The 14,742-nt window shown below is 33.3% G+C and overlaps 4 protein-coding genes across 5 annotated transcripts in view; all 4 read right to left on the bottom strand.

Annotated features, from left to right (window-relative positions):
- The window catches only part of LOC133834102 (uncharacterized), a 61,577-nt gene that overhangs the window by 35,229 nt on the left and 11,606 nt on the right, over nt 1-14,742 (bottom strand). The gene's annotated exons all lie outside the window — the stretch shown is intronic.
- On the bottom strand, nt 952-3,406 carry LOC133778568 (high mobility group B protein 13-like). Its single transcript, XM_062218541.1, has 8 exons — nt 2,875-3,406; nt 2,658-2,786; nt 2,292-2,572; nt 2,043-2,214; nt 1,771-1,941; nt 1,598-1,689; nt 1,417-1,501; nt 952-1,310 (listed from the first exon to the last, which is right to left on the bottom strand). The coding sequence occupies exons 1-8, from the start codon at nt 3,334-3,336 to the stop codon at nt 1,188-1,190; spliced, it is 1,515 nt and encodes a 504-aa protein (XP_062074525.1). The 5' UTR covers nt 3,337-3,406; the 3' UTR covers nt 952-1,187.
- Nucleotides 4,652-8,264, bottom strand: LOC133778570 (protein trichome birefringence-like 24). Of its 2 annotated transcripts, XM_062218542.1 has the most exons (4): nt 8,168-8,264; nt 7,674-8,062; nt 6,836-7,134; nt 4,652-5,752 (listed from the first exon to the last, which is right to left on the bottom strand). In XM_062218542.1, exons 2-4 carry the CDS (start codon nt 7,918-7,920, stop codon nt 4,979-4,981), a joined length of 1,320 nt encoding a protein of 439 aa, XP_062074526.1. In that variant the 5' UTR covers nt 7,921-8,062; nt 8,168-8,264; the 3' UTR covers nt 4,652-4,978. The 2 variants fall into 2 exon arrangements, with proteins under 2 accessions (XP_062074526.1, XP_062074527.1); XM_062218543.1 differs by lacking the exon at nt 8,168-8,264 and having other exon boundaries at nt 7,674-8,077.
- On the bottom strand, nt 9,215-13,756 carry LOC133778567 (protein ENHANCED DISEASE RESISTANCE 4-like). The gene is made up of 5 exons (XM_062218540.1): nt 12,927-13,756; nt 10,379-12,695; nt 10,158-10,218; nt 9,847-10,070; nt 9,215-9,635 (listed from the first exon to the last, which is right to left on the bottom strand). The coding sequence occupies exons 1-5, from the start codon at nt 13,039-13,041 to the stop codon at nt 9,581-9,583; spliced, it is 2,772 nt and encodes a 923-aa protein (XP_062074524.1). The 5' UTR covers nt 13,042-13,756; the 3' UTR covers nt 9,215-9,580.

Raw genomic sequence — 14,742 nt, 5'->3', positions numbered from 1 at the left:
GTCAGTAAACTGTTTTTGAGTTTTAAAAAAATGAATCTGTGATTGGTATTAAATTTGAAAATATAACAGAAATTGAATATGTGATTGGAACAACTGAATTTGAATATTATTTTAATTTTATATATTTTATATACATAGGTTGTATAATATTAAATTTTGATTTATCAATAGATTTTAATTAAGTAAAATTTAATTATATAGATAAATTAAAATTTAATAATAATTATTGGTTAAATTTATAACAATATTGCATTGTCATTAATTTTGATTTTTTTTTTCTAAATTAAAGTTACATTTTTTAGGGCATGTAGTGATTTAAAAACTTTATGTTGAAAAATTATGATTTTGAAATAAGAATCTAGATATGTTTCTGAAAATGTGATTGATTGTATTGTCTGCTAATCATTTTTTAGTTTTATAAATTGAATAATTATTTGGTAGAAAATCTAAAAATTGAATATGTAATTATATATATTTTACTTTTAGTATAATAATAATTGAAGTGAAATATTTATTTTATTTATTTGTTGTAATTTTTATTTGATCAAATACTTTTTCTTCTTCAATGAATTTCTCTAGGAAATATATTGTAAATTAGAATCAAATTATATTTGTTATATATGATTTTATAATTAATTATTTTACTAAATTTATATAGATGACTATAAATTTTAAATAGAAGTAAATACAAAATAATTTTAAAAAAAAGTTGATTGACTTGTAAAAAATATGAAATGAAAAAAAATCAAAGTAAGACAAAAAAAAGTAGAAAGGAAAAAAAATAAAAAATAAAACATGAAAAAAGAAATTTTTGAATAAGAAAAAAGTAGCAGTAAGCTGAAAATAAATTTTGGATTTATGCTGGAAACGTGATATTTTCGTTTCCTAAATCCTTCAATAAAATTAAACTTGTTTTTGGAATTAATTTTCAGAAATGCTTAACCAATCAAGTATTTTTTGTAGGTCCCACAATTTTTAAATTCTAAAAACATAAAATCATATTTAAATCCTATACCAATCGGTCCCTAAATTCGCAATAGTAGTTTTTCTTGAACTCGATTGAATAGCTTTCTTTGCACATTAATGTGTTTAGCTAAAAGAACACATTAAAAAAAAAACTAACAAAAGAAGCATAAGAGTCATTTTGTGTAGCAGAATGTTCAACAAGCACTTGAACATGAAATCACTCATTCATTAGGGGATGTATTAGCAGCAATAGTCTTGTTGTAAGCTTCTAAATCCTTTTTGTATGCCTCCATGGCTTCTGCAGCTTTCTCATTCCACACTTCTCTATCTTTCTCATTCAGTTCCTATAAATTTACAAAACATACAATTTCATTATTATAACCCTAAAATAAAAGAACCACAAAAAATGTTAAGACAAATCAAACATAATTTAAACAGTACTATATTTACCTTCCATTTGACTGAAATAGCTGCATTAACTGAGGCACTGTTGAGCCCTGGTTTCTCCTCCAATAAGTTCTTTCTGGCTTCTTTGCTGCATTTCATCAACATACCACATAACTAAGCTATTTTCTCTTGAAGCCTTTTTCAATTTCTAAGGAAATTTTCAATTTATTTTACTATTATTCACCTGAACAGAAGGTAAGAAGATGCAGGCTTTTTGGGCTTGTTGGGGTCAACATTCTTCTCCTTCTTCTTCTTTTGGCGAACCTCTTTTGTTTTCTGTAGATTAATCAACCAAATAAGTAACTAATAGATCACAATTTAAAAAGTGATTATGGTTTTAAAGTTTGATTATGAAACCTTGATAATGTTGTCTGTTTTCTCCTTTTTCTTGAGCAATTGCAAGGCTTCTTGCTTCTGAAATTTCATATTTTCTTCACCTTCCTTCCTCAAAATCTCAGCTTCCTCTTCCTTCTTCTGATTGTAAATCTCCATCTCTTGCTTGTACTTCTCCTTATTCTTCTTTGCCAACTGCAATTTCCATAGCATGAAAAAACCGTAAGTAAACATGACACCATATAAAAAGGAAAAGTCATTTGACAACAGCAAAAGAAAAAATTCAAGAATGGAACCTCTTCATAAGGAGCTTTCATTTCCTCTGTCATGTTCTTCCACTCTTCACCAGTGATCTTTGCTACCTCCAACACACTCTTGTTGTCTTCACGTAGAGCAGCTCTTCTCTCGTTTGAGAAGAGGAAATAGGCTGACATGGGTTGCTTCGGTTTCAATGGATCCTTTTCTTTCCTGTAAAATTCCAATTGAGTTAAAACACCAGTGTTTCCATGGTCATGTACATACAGAAAGAGAAGGGATTTTCTTACTTAGTCTTCTTGTTTTCCTTCTCAGATTTCTCAGCTTCTTGTTTGAACTGGAGGTACTGTTCAAGCAACTCCATAGCTGTCTTTTGTTTGTGCTCATCTTCAAATAGTCTCATGGCTTCAGTCTCTCGCTTCTCTTTGGCAACAACCAGCAAGTAAGCTTCTTTCTCAGTTTGGTACTTCTCCTCATAAGGCTTCTTCTCTTCAGCAGTGACAGTTTTCCATTTCGCCCCCAAAATGTTGGTAATGTCTGAGAATTGAGCATCAGGATTCTCCTTCTTGATCTGAATTAAAAAAACCCAGATAGATTTTACAAAAACATTCAAAATAATTAAAAAAAAAACCCTTTACTCATTTGATTTCTGTTACCTCATTCCACTGATCTTTGCACCACAGGATGTACGGTGGAGATGGCCTTTTCTTTTCAGGGCACACCTTCTTCTTCTTCTCTTTCTTGTCTTGTTCATTATCTTTCATGGATTGGAAAATAGGAAATGTCTACAAATATATTTACAAAAAATAAAAAATTAAGAACCATTCTACCATGACAAGAAAATTCAAGTAAGGAATCATCAAAAACACTAACCACGGTGGGTTTAAACTCCTTCGCCTTCTGCAATTTCTTCAGCTCCATCTGAAGCTTCTCCTGCGCTCGACCTCGGTTTTCAAGCTCTTCCTCCCTGATCTTCAACATCTCATCCTTTTCCTTCAAAAGCTCCTCGGTCTTCTCCTTCTCGATCCTCAATTTCTGAAGCTTATCTTGCATTTCCTGCAAGTCTTTCTCAAACGAAGACGCCGTCGTTTGCTTCGTCGCTTGTTTCTTCGAAGCGGCTCTCCCTTTCTTGGGCGACATCATCTTCTGCGAGAGGCTTTCATGGTTCTCCTTCGCAGGATCGTCCTTCAACATCGCAGGCGACGGCGAAGGAGACGGCTCGGACACTTTCCCGGCCAGAATGTTGGCCTCGTCGGGAGTTGGATTCTTCTCTTTGAGAGCTCTACGGTTCTGCTTCTTGGGCTTCGTCTCGGCGGCAACTGCAGCTCCGGCCATGGTAGAAGGAAGAAAATTGAGAGGAGCGAGTTCTCTGCAGATTGGGTCTTAGATAATTTGGTCAATGGAAGAGAAGAGGGTTTTATATAGAGAGAGTGGACAGGGGTAACGGCTAGATTTTTCAAATTCAAAAATATAATTTTGGGGAATGAAGAATGGTTTGAGTTCCAGCACTGATTCATTTGCCTTAATTTGACCGTTGGTAGAAATTAGTGCATTGATTCATTCTTATTTCTTACCATATGTATAGGTAATTTGAAGGGTTGGGATATCTTTTCTTAATTAGTATTATTTATGGGTTTTTAAATTTTAAATATATTATTTCTTAGTTCAATTTGTATTTTATGAGAGATTTATGTTTAGTTTTTTTAGCAATTTTTATATTTAGTTTTAATTCCCAAATTTGACTAGTAAAAGACAATTATGTTACTTTTTTATTTATTTATTTAATTATGAGTCATTAATGAAAATAAACATTTTTAAAATATAATTTTTTATAGTGTCTTTCTTATCATAATTGTTTACAAAATAATGTATGATTGGAATCTATATAAAGTGTCGGGAATTTTTAATAAGGTGTTTGGAATTTTTGACATAAGGTGTTGAGGGTGCCTAAAATATTATTTTGTAAATAATTATTCAAATAAAATTATTATGCAAAATGAATATAAAAAGAATATCACTTGGCCAAACCCTCTTTGAATTATTCATTTTTATTCTTTTATATTATATATTTATTGTATGATATTTTCATTATAACTTTGATTAGGAATTTTTCTTCTTATTGTACTTTAGGCATATAAAAAACCCATTTAAATTTATAAAATTAAAAATATTGATATGGTTTGAATTCAATGTAATTGGGTAATAGTTTCTTAATGTACCAAAAGTTATATTTTATGTAACAAAAATATTTGTATATAGTTCCATAACATGTACATTGGTGACATTGCTGCTAATCTCATATAATATTTTTATATTAGAAATATATTTTTGAAGGAAAAAGCAATGATGTCCTTTAGAAAGAAAGAAAAAATATACACCATAAAAGTACACCATTATGTAGTCAATTCTTAGGGAGAGATTCAAAGAAAATTAAACTTCACTTAACTCTTAATTAAGGACGAAGCTAGGAACATACCAAAAAAAAATCAAAACTTACAATTAAAGGTGTATTTCATGAATGATTATGCATTTTCAACTTTCATGAACATGGTGTAAATTTTGTCTTAACAATTACTAGAATTAAAAAAACTACACTTAACACAGAGTGCTGAGAATTTTTTGAACCAGGACACAAGAAAACATGACCATATATCTAAGAAAGAGCAGGTGGGCTTTAGCAAATATCAGAATCAAAATAAAAATCTACAACAAATAAATATGGTTGAGGTTTCACTTTATCATAATGTTACTGTTTCGACCTTCATTCGAATATTCTTCTATTCTTTATACCATAACATGATGAAGTCAAAGACAGGCCAATTTTGATACCTAGTACAGTTGCACTTCTGGCCATAAAAGCTTGATGTTTCGAATGTCAAAACTTGGCAAGAGCAACCCTTTACAAGAATACCATATCACATGCACTTTTCAACTCTACAAGGAAAAAGTTTTTTGAGGCAACAAACTGGCTAATTTCTTAGCTATTCACCACCATTTCCATTATCAAATCATTCCATGAATCAATCGGCCCCGGTAAGCACCAATGCAGACAATCATTTTGGACGTTTCCATCTTTATGGCGTTCGAAGGGATGATATTCTCTGTAAGGACCCGGATGCCCGTCTGGCCTCAACAGTGAAAGCGGATTAACATCGAGGAGTTTCATCTTGACCCCATCGGTGGAAGCATTTGCTGTCGCATCCCTAAATTCTTCTAGCTCAATTTTACGCAGAATCCTGTGTATGTCCTTCAGTCGAAAATCACCTTCTTTAGCTGGGAATTTTCTCTTGCAAGTCCCACCGCTAGACCACTCCCCGTTCTCAAAATGATCTGGTGTAGAAGTTCTGAAAAGGATCATGCCTTTGTGATTAGATTTTGCTACAAAGTTCATCGCTTCTCTCAGTGCTTTCCGATAAGCAAAACCAAACCCCAACTCCTCGAATTTTCTTTTAGGACAGTAATGGCATCCCACAACTTCGTTGTTCTCGTAGTAGATTGAAGATTTGAGAAACCATTTCCCGGTAGAAATGATCATGTAGTCTAAGTTCTCGTAAAGAGTTGTCCATTTCTTATCAAGTTTGTCAAGATGCAGCTTAACTTCAGACGTTGAAACACCATTGTAGTCTTCATATATGGTAGCTTTTACAAGGAAAGGGGACCAAATAACTGAGATAGTCAAATTGTATGTGGGGAAGTTCCATCGTCTGGACTTATATTCCTTGTCATGGAAGACTTCAACGGGTTTTTCCACCTGAAGGAGAAGGACAACTTAGATATTTTAACTAAATTGTTTGAAAAGGGCCAGAATTGAGATAGACAACATAACATCCACACACATCATGCTCGTAAACAAAAACAATCCGCTACAAAGACAAACAACATTTTAATTTGAATGTCACTTATTATTGCTATAAGAGTTCAGAAAATAAATGCAGGCTCCAATAAGAAAGAAAAAAACACACTTAAAACCTATATATATAGTCAGAGAGTATAAATCAGCAAAAGATTAGAACCAAAAACAGCATTGCAAGCAAAGTCACCACTGTAAACATTTAGAAAGCTTAGAATTTTTTTTGGAAACGGGAGTACCCCTAACATTGTCAAAAGCAAGGCAATATTTACCAAACCAGAGTCAGTCATAATCCTTTTCAATTCTGAAAAAAATTAACGATAAAGAGGCTTGAGCAATCGAAAGTCATAAAGGGATAATAATTAAACAATCAACAAATATTGACTCTCAAATTTATGCAGCATATTTATACTATGGACTTCATTAAAACACAGAGACTCACTATTAAGTGAGAGACCAGAAAAAGGCATATAAATTATAGAATTTAGTTCAAACAAATCTTCTCAGGAAAACAACTAATCAAATGTAATGAAGAAAAGAAGAAGTCCCCTACTGAATATGTTATTCGTTGTAGCAACTACCATCTTCATAACTAATATTTTCATCACATGAATAAGCAAGTACTCTAACATGGATCAACAAAAGCATAGTACACAACATATTCCTGGGCAGTTTAAAAAAAAAGTCAAAAACAATGTTGAGGTTGCTGAGCTTAGAAACATCAATGGGGAAACATTTAGGACTTCAGCAAGTATTTCACAACCCATAATACCTCAAAATTACAATGAAAAACCAGAAATTGAATTCAAATTGTAAAGGAAACAAAAGAAGGCAACAGCATCCGTAGTTGATAGAATAGATCCTACTATTTTGAGAAACAAAATGCAAGAAGATGTGCAGTTTAATGGAAGACAAAGCACATAAATATTATGAAAAGCTTAACAGAGAAAATATAGAAAATGACTAGCTAATTCAAACATATACCGTTGATAGCATGCAGAGCAATGACTGCACATGGTTACGAGATATTGAATCACCTATCAATGCCCATGCTTTGTTCCTCATCAGCTCAAGGAATCTTTCGGCATCAAACTTTGGTAAGTCACATTGTCGAGGTTTCCACCTCCAATATAAATAGTCTGAATCAGGTCTGCCATTTCTAATGCAATTCTGATGGGATTCGATAAAAGAGCAGGTCTTATTTGTGTAAAGAGGACCCGATGGGTTTGGAACCCAGTCCCCATTGAAAAGATTACACTTATCTCCATCTATTTGGAAAAGGTCTACTCAAACAAAGGATTATAGAATAAAATCAGAACATATCAATCAAATTTAACAGTTGTTATCGTAATCACAAAGCAACCATTAAAATCTTTATAATTTTGATTGAGACAAGCTTAAGCATGACAAACGACCAACCCCATTATTGTTTTCATCATATCACCATTAATGGCAATTAGATCTCAGCCTAAATTCAATGCATAGCCAAATGGGACCACTTTCAAAGTAGGATAGCCAGCAAAGGGAATCTAAACTTAACCCAATTACCCATTAAAAGCTTCATAATATTGATTAAGAAAAGCTAAATCATGACAAACCCCATTATTATTTTCATCATTTACCAGTAATGCGAATTAGATCTCAACCCTTAAACTAAATTCATAACTTAATTGCAATGTAGGTTTACCTCGTCAAAAACTCAAATCAGATTAACACTTTGTTATCACAATCAACACAGCACCCATTAAAATCTCCATAATACAACCATTCACCATTAATTGTAACTAGATCTCATCGAACAACTTTCTCAACTAGAATTTACCTGTTTCAGAAATCTCTTCCTCATTCTCTTGAGCTTCAACTTCAAGAGAAGGCGGTGGTTCTAAAGCCTCAATTTTTTGAGGAAGACGAGGGGTTTCAGGTAAAGGGATTTCGAGTTCGGGAGAAATGTCGGTGGAGCGAACGAGAAGAAGCCGAAAAGCAAGACCCATTAAGAGTACGGCCACCGCGAACTTAAGAAGCAAGTGCTTGTGCTTCTGAGGAAGCCATAGCTTCCAGCTCAACTTCATCTTCTTCCCCAGTTGATTTGCTCCAACTTTGAAATGATATCAAGGCTCTACCGCTACTTCTTCTATAGCTGATTACAAGCCCTTACTGTGAACTTGGGTGGGTCTGCTTGAGACATAAACGTCCAAGAAAAACCAAAATAATCTAATAAAAACACAAACATTAATACAATAAAATCAAAAAAATAAAATAAAAACAATTCCCAATAGTTTATAAAAAAAATAAAAATAAAAAGAAAGAAGCTTTAACTGATGCTAAGATTGGATCACAGCACCGACATTGCAAGGCCAAGACAGCCAATCATCTTTCGATGCCCTGACAAATTCTTTTTTTTTTACCTTATATTTAGGAAAGATTTGCCCAAAATAAAAATTATTTTTTAAAAAAATTAAATAGTGGGTAAATTTCTCGAAAAAATGTTAAAACATCTCTTTTTAAAAAACTATAAGTGGTGGTTATTTCATCCAACATTGAAAGATTGGGAGCAAATATTAAATTTAAAAGATTAAAAACCAAATTATAAGAAAAATTAAAATCTCATAATTATTTAAAAAAAACTGCAAAAATAAAGAATTCGACCAATTTAACTTTTTGTTGTTAAAGTGAAAATAATAATACAAAAAAAAGTGGAGTGATCTATGTTCAAAGTGGGGTGTGATTGGAAAGCAGCCAAGATTAGGAATAAGATATGAGAATGCAATCTTTTTTATATCAAGATATGTAGCATCATTAATAAAATATATATATATATATATATAAAGATAAGGAAGGAATCTTTTTGTATGTGTCACATTTTTGTGGATATTTTATAATAAAATACATATAGATGCTTTATTTTATTTTTTTGTTCTTATAAGACAACACTAAAATTAGCAATCAAACCAACTAATTAAACAAATGGTTGTTGTGTTATTTGTTTGCTGTCTAAGTTTTATAATCTATAAATTAAGTGATAATCTCATGATTTGTTAAGAAAACTTATTATGTAATAATTTGGTGTACAAAAGTGTGTACATATCATTACAACAAAGACAGTTTTTTTTTGGGGTACATAAAAATTGACCATATTATGTTATTATGGACAATTAGAACATTAAACTTCAAGCCTTAAAAAGACAAGGAACATAATATTTACTCTTTGGTTAGATTACATTGTTCTTTGAGATCAGGTGTGACATGCCTAGAAATAGGTAGGGCCTGAAGAGCCGTACCAAAGAAAAGGCATCAATCACTACAGATTTTGGCCCCTCCAATGTCCAAGGTGACAGACTAATGAATAGGAAAAACAATGCACCAAAAAAAGATTCCAGGGTTAATTTACACCAGCTGAATATTGTGATACAAATAAAATTGTATCTGTTGCAAAATAGCATAGTTAAAAGAATTTTGACTTGAATTAGCCAAAAAGAACCAAAGAAATAATCTAAAGAGCCTCATCTACCTGACAACATATATGAACATGCAAATGATTTTGCAGTAGTTTTTTTTACTACTAATACATACATCAAAATCAAAGGATTTTAGCTCTGCAACCTCCATTAAGAAGAGGTCATCCAAAGAACATGGTAATTTGAGGTGATCACCTTTTGATGTTTTATCCTTGAAGAACTGGAGAATCTGAAACCGAACAAGTCCGTGGAGAACAAAATCGATGGTTCCAAATCATAATACCATGTTCGGCACTCTCATTCCAAATCCTTGCTTTGTCCTCTCAATCCTGGTTAGTCATAAAATCGAAAAGTGATATGACAGCACAGTATATCAGAACAGTAGATAAGAAACAAGTGATAAAGCCATAACTAGCATAGCACAACCATGATAGAAGATGACATTGTGCTAAATAAAATTGAGTTTGTTCTCCTCATAAAATTCATGGCTGTGTTATTAATCATTAACTAAAAGCTGAATGCCCGGTTTGTAGAACTTACGTTGGAGCAAGCTTGCCAAGGGGATCAAGCTCTTCACCAGAGTCCTCATCGAAAACTCTCCCAGAAATCTCAACAATGTAAAATTTGTCTCTCGTTGTGGGAAGTCCTCTATTGGAGAGTAGGTCTAGATCCCTCTGATGAAGCTCTCTCCCATTTACATAGACACCAGTGTTTCCAGCACCACAATTTGTTGGCATGGGATAGTTGAATTCTTCAATAAATGGCTGAAGGCAATAAAAAATGCTTTGTTTATATATTCAGCAGTATGGACAACAGAATAAATTTATAAACCAAAAATCCATTGAACTCACAGGAATTATGCCAAGACAAGGTTGGCCCATGACTCCCCAGAATCCGGATTTGAAGTCATACCTGATAGAAAAGCATCATGAGTGTTTCAAATATAAAATAAATTTAGATTAATCTAGTTGTATTTTTACTTTTATATGATATAACGTTCATAAATTAGTTGCATATTGTTTTGAAAGACATATTTAGTATACACCACATGATTTTTAGTCTGCATACTTACCAATAATCCCCAGGGCGAATTGAGCCGGCTATCTTTTCAGCCCTTTTGACCACACGATCTGGTATGGGCTGCCCATTAATAAAAACCTTAGGCCTCTCAGTCTCCCCATTATGATTAGATCTTGATATATCTCTAAAACTCTTCTTGATGAAACCTACAACGAAGGAATCACTGCTTTTGTTGAACTTGAGTTGATCTTCTTTGTTCATTTCTGCAGAGTCTTGAGGCATAGTTTGGTTTTGATATTCACTAAAGGAAACATCCAATTCAGTGGCCTCTACTGAATCTTTCACAGAACTGTTTTGAGAGGAGATCCTACTAAAGACCATATTGTTACGCAACGTTCGCTTGCTCTTGCTTCCCTGCACATTTCTGCTTGTGGTATGCTTAGGACTATTGGCCTCTTGCCAGACAGGTGAGCGTGGTGGTGTTGGAAAGAATGAATCTTTTAAAGGCATCTCAGCAGGTTCAGAAACATGGGCAGTCACACAATCTTGGTTCTCCTCTTCCCTAGAAGAGATGGAAGGTGATGAATAATGGCCCCACATCTTCTCAGACTCGTCAAAGTTCAGTCTTTCATCTTCCACTGGGGAACTGTTTCCCATATCAGCCAACCGGAAGTTGTAACCTGAATTTTTAAAATCTTCAGAGCAGGAGCTGGCGCCTTTGACACTCAAACAACTTGAACTTACAGGGCTATCTGGAGAATTTCGGTCAGTCTTAGCAGACACGTGCTTGAGTTCCTCAGGATCAGAAGAACTAAGCTTCTTATTCTCAATTTCAACTAAAATTAAAGTTGAGCAGGAACCACACCGAAGCGTTTGAGGATTATTGTCTCTCGTTCTAAGCTTTCTAGGTAGTTTCAGCAACTCAAAGCATTTATGGCATGTAATGAATGGAGCACCACCAGCAATGGGGCGGTAAAGTCGCCCAGTCCAATGGGTTTCCACCAGCCTTCTTCGTTGACCAACACGGTCATTGTCTGAATCATGGCCAACTGGCCATCTGGCTTGCAGCTTTGGATCAAGAGACTGCGGCGGAGGATGACTCTGCGGCCCAGATGTAACAGGAACTTCAGGATGGTAAAAATTTGAATTGGCTATATCTTTGGTGGGTGGGACTCGGGGAGGAACCCTCAAATTCTGATTGTAGCATCTTAAACAAGAGCATGTAGGAGGATGGGAATAGGTTTCATGTGGATACGGTGTGATGGGATCTAAATCACAATTTCTATACTGTCCCGAATAGTATTCGTGAGGAGATGTGTGAGGGTATTGATGGGGCGGTGGAAGGTGAGGCCTCCTTGTCATCTGTGGCTGCATTGAATCCTTATATTCTGGAACCTTATTCAAGAATTGATTTTGATGAGGATAGAAGTTTGGGACATCAATGTTATGATGAGTCATAAAAGAAGGTGGTCTATGACTATAGTTGGAGTAAGCCCTTGGCATCTGCATCTCCATGGCAGGTGGCTGCATAGAAGCATTATAAGTACCCTGATTGCCATAAGGATAATGCGGAGTCCTATCCACAGGTTTCCTTTCTACAGGTTTGTCTGCAACACAATATGATTTGCTAATTTTGTCCTTCAACTCATCCAGCTTTCTAATAAGCTCAGCTCGTTCCTTCTCTAAATCTTCAACTCCATCAGGCACATTGACACGATTATTGCTATTCATCTGCTGTTCATGGCCATGAAAATAATACGGGTCATTGTTTGATGGCCCCTCGTCGGGATAACCCAAAGTTGGTGTTCTACCATGCTCAGCAACAGAGCCATTGTTCCCATAAAACCCCTCATACCTACCTCTTCCTACACCCTTTCGATCCACTGCTGCCTTCGATCTCAAGGACCCTGCTAGCCTATGTACTTGGGCTGTCATATCTCCTACACTCGAGTTAACAGACTCAGATCTGTTCATGTCCATATATTGATTACTTCCACGAGTCCACTGATCCATCCGGGGTTCTGACATTCGACTATATTTATCACCATAACGATGTTCTTTCTCTTCAACACTCTTCTCGAGTCTTAAATTGCTTAACTCTTCACTAACACTAACATATTCCCCAACCAAAACCTGCTTCTTTTCTGTTCTTTGCAACCCATTAATGACATTAACTTTTACTTCTACAGGGACTCTCTCATTTCTCCTAATAATCTTAATCCCAGAATTCCCAGTTTCAGTCTCAGAAGACAAACTCACATTACCACTCCTTTTCTCCATCAAATTCTCTAGTTTCTCAGAACCCCCTTCACCCTTTTCTTCATCTGACCTTTCGGATGACACATCAGTCTGTGGGACTTTCTTTTTTGCTGCATCAAAAGAACAAAAAGCACAACAAAGAAAAATTCCAGAATCACTACAATGGTCCTTAAATAGGTCACAATTCGCAAATCAAAACAAAGAAAAGAAAAGTAATATAAGTGAACACTTGAACATTTTCAAAATTTTGGATAAAAAACTGCAGACATTTTATATCCATTTTTCTTGTGATTTTTTTTTAACAAACAAACAAAAAAATAAACCAAAATAAATGATCGTACCTCGAAGAATAGTACCACAGCCACCACATTGATAAACAGAGTAATCTGGGAGTTCTGGTAATAGATTTTGACACTTAGGGCAGCGAACTAACCTAACTTTGGACTCAGAAGACATTATTAAACAAAACAAAGGAATACCCAGAACCAGAAAACCACTGAAATGTTCAAACCAAAGCTCAAATAACCTAAAAACCCACAAACCTTTTCACCTCAAAAAGACAGACAATAAAACAGAAAAACTCCACTTCAGGATCAACCCATTTTCCCAATAAAAATCCAGGACAAAACCCATAAAAAGAAAGACGAGATTATCACCAAGAAAACGACATACAACTTTAAGCTTTTTCAAATCAAAGTCTCACACTTTTGCCTTTATACATTTAGATACAAACAAATAACGAACTCATCAAACTGTCTTTCCGAAAGAGAGAGAGAAAGAAAGAAAACAAAAGCAAATGCTTGTTTTTATTATCGTTAAAACCGAGAAGTTGGGGTTATCAATGTAAATGTAAAAAGATTTGTTGGAAAGAAAACAACTTTCCGAGAAAATGTTGTTGTTATACGATTGTTTTTTCCTCATCTTCGTGTGTCGAAGTAGTAATAAATTAAAGATTGTCTTTGTTTGTAGGAGTGGTAATGCATGAAACGGCACCGTTGAGACAGTGAAGCTTCGCTATCTTGAAAAAGCCCACGCGTCTGTGAATGTTTGAAGGAGCCTCTGCCATGTATGTTACTAGATGGTCTTGGAAAGCAAGCTAGGCCAGCCCAGCAGTGTTTGCCGTTGACTTGGTATTCAGAACGAAAACATGCTCCTACTCTCTCAATCTCTCTCTCCAAAATACTTGGGTTTTTTTTCTTTCAAAAGAATACATATTACTATTCTTATTATTTAAAAATATATATTGGTTGTGTTGTTTAAAATTTTTGTTTTTGAATTTTTTAAATATAAAAATGGAAATATTATTTTTATTTTTTAAAAATAAAAATATATTTGGTAACTATTTTTGTTTTTTTGTTGTTAAAAACAAAAAATAATAAATGTGTTTGATAATTTTTATTTTTATTTTTTGTTTAACAATACAAAATAAGATGTTGATTTGAAGAAGAGAAGAAAAAAATTAATGAAAATTTGAAAATGGTTTAAAAAAAATTGAAAGTGAAAAAATTATATTGTCAAAATTTAATGAATTTTAATTAAAAAATTTTAAAATAATAAATAAAAATAAAGTTACTAGACATAATTTTATGTTTAATTATCAAATTTTTAATTAATTAAATAAATAACTATTTTTTTGTAAGCATTACCAAACATCACTATTGTTTTCTAAAATATACACAAGTTTCAGTGACTATTACAATTTTTTTAAAAAGTAAAAAATTATTATTGAATTCATAGTAATTAGAAGAAAAAAATCTCCATTTATTTTTCTAAAATGATCTTGTATTGCTGCTTGTCATTATTTTCTTTTTTTTTTTTAATGAAAGAGTTATATGTTGTTTGTTTGTAAATTTTAAGTTTTTTTATAAAAAAAAAATATTTGACATTTACAAAAGTAGGTCATTTTGCAAGGTTATGAATTTGAAACATTGTTTTAAGACAATGTAGGCATTAGAAATATTGCTCAAATTATTTCAAAAAATATATTGCTTAAAGAAATGTGAAAGGTGTGTGTATATTATATATATAAATGGGTAACTAAATTACATTCTAACATTTAATTCACATTACATTTTTAAATCAAAATTATGATGAAAATAAGAAAGAAAAAAGGTGTATAATCTTTCTATTTCATTAAGTAATTAATTATGGGTAATT

The sequence above is a fragment of the Humulus lupulus genome, chromosome 5, assembly GCF_963169125.1.
Source record: "Humulus lupulus chromosome 5, drHumLupu1.1, whole genome shotgun sequence".
Taxonomy (NCBI): Eukaryota; Viridiplantae; Streptophyta; class Magnoliopsida; order Rosales; family Cannabaceae; genus Humulus; species Humulus lupulus.
Note: the sequence above shows the minus strand (reverse complement) of the source record. Positions and strands in the feature narration are given on the sequence as shown.

What these genes read in the sequence shown, in the direction of transcription:
- LOC133778568 (XM_062218541.1), bottom strand. Translation starts at nt 3,336, where the DNA reads ATGGCCGGAGCTGCAGTTGCCGCCGAGACGAAGCCCAAGAAGCAGAAC. An exon ending in TGAAAGCTCCTTATGAAGAG is followed by an intron (nt 1,942 to 2,042) that starts GTTCCATTCTTG and finishes TGGAAATTGCAG; the next exon opens with TTGGCAAAGAAGAATAAGGA. An exon ending in TCTTCTTACCTTCTGTTCAG is followed by an intron (nt 1,502 to 1,597) that starts GTGAATAATAGT and finishes GATGAAATGCAG; the next exon opens with CAAAGAAGCCAGAAAGAACT.
- LOC133778570 (XM_062218542.1), bottom strand. Translation starts at nt 7,920, where the DNA reads ATGAAGTTGAGCTGGAAGCTATGGCTTCCTCAGAAGCACAAGCACTTG. An exon ending in GGAAGAGATTTCTGAAACAG is followed by an intron (nt 7,135 to 7,673) that starts GTAAATTCTAGT and finishes TTGTTTGAGTAG; the next exon opens with ACCTTTTCCAAATAGATGGA. An exon ending in TGCTCTGCATGCTATCAACG is followed by an intron (nt 5,753 to 6,835) that starts GTATATGTTTGA and finishes CTTCTCCTTCAG; the next exon opens with GTGGAAAAACCCGTTGAAGT.
- LOC133778567 (XM_062218540.1), bottom strand. Translation starts at nt 13,041, where the DNA reads ATGTCTTCTGAGTCCAAAGTTAGGTTAGTTCGCTGCCCTAAGTGTCAA. An exon ending in CTGTGGTACTATTCTTCGAG is followed by an intron (nt 12,696 to 12,926) that starts GTACGATCATTT and finishes CTTTTGATGCAG; the next exon opens with CAAAAAAGAAAGTCCCACAG. An exon ending in ATTCGCCCTGGGGATTATTG is followed by an intron (nt 10,219 to 10,378) that starts GTAAGTATGCAG and finishes CTTTTCTATCAG; the next exon opens with GTATGACTTCAAATCCGGAT.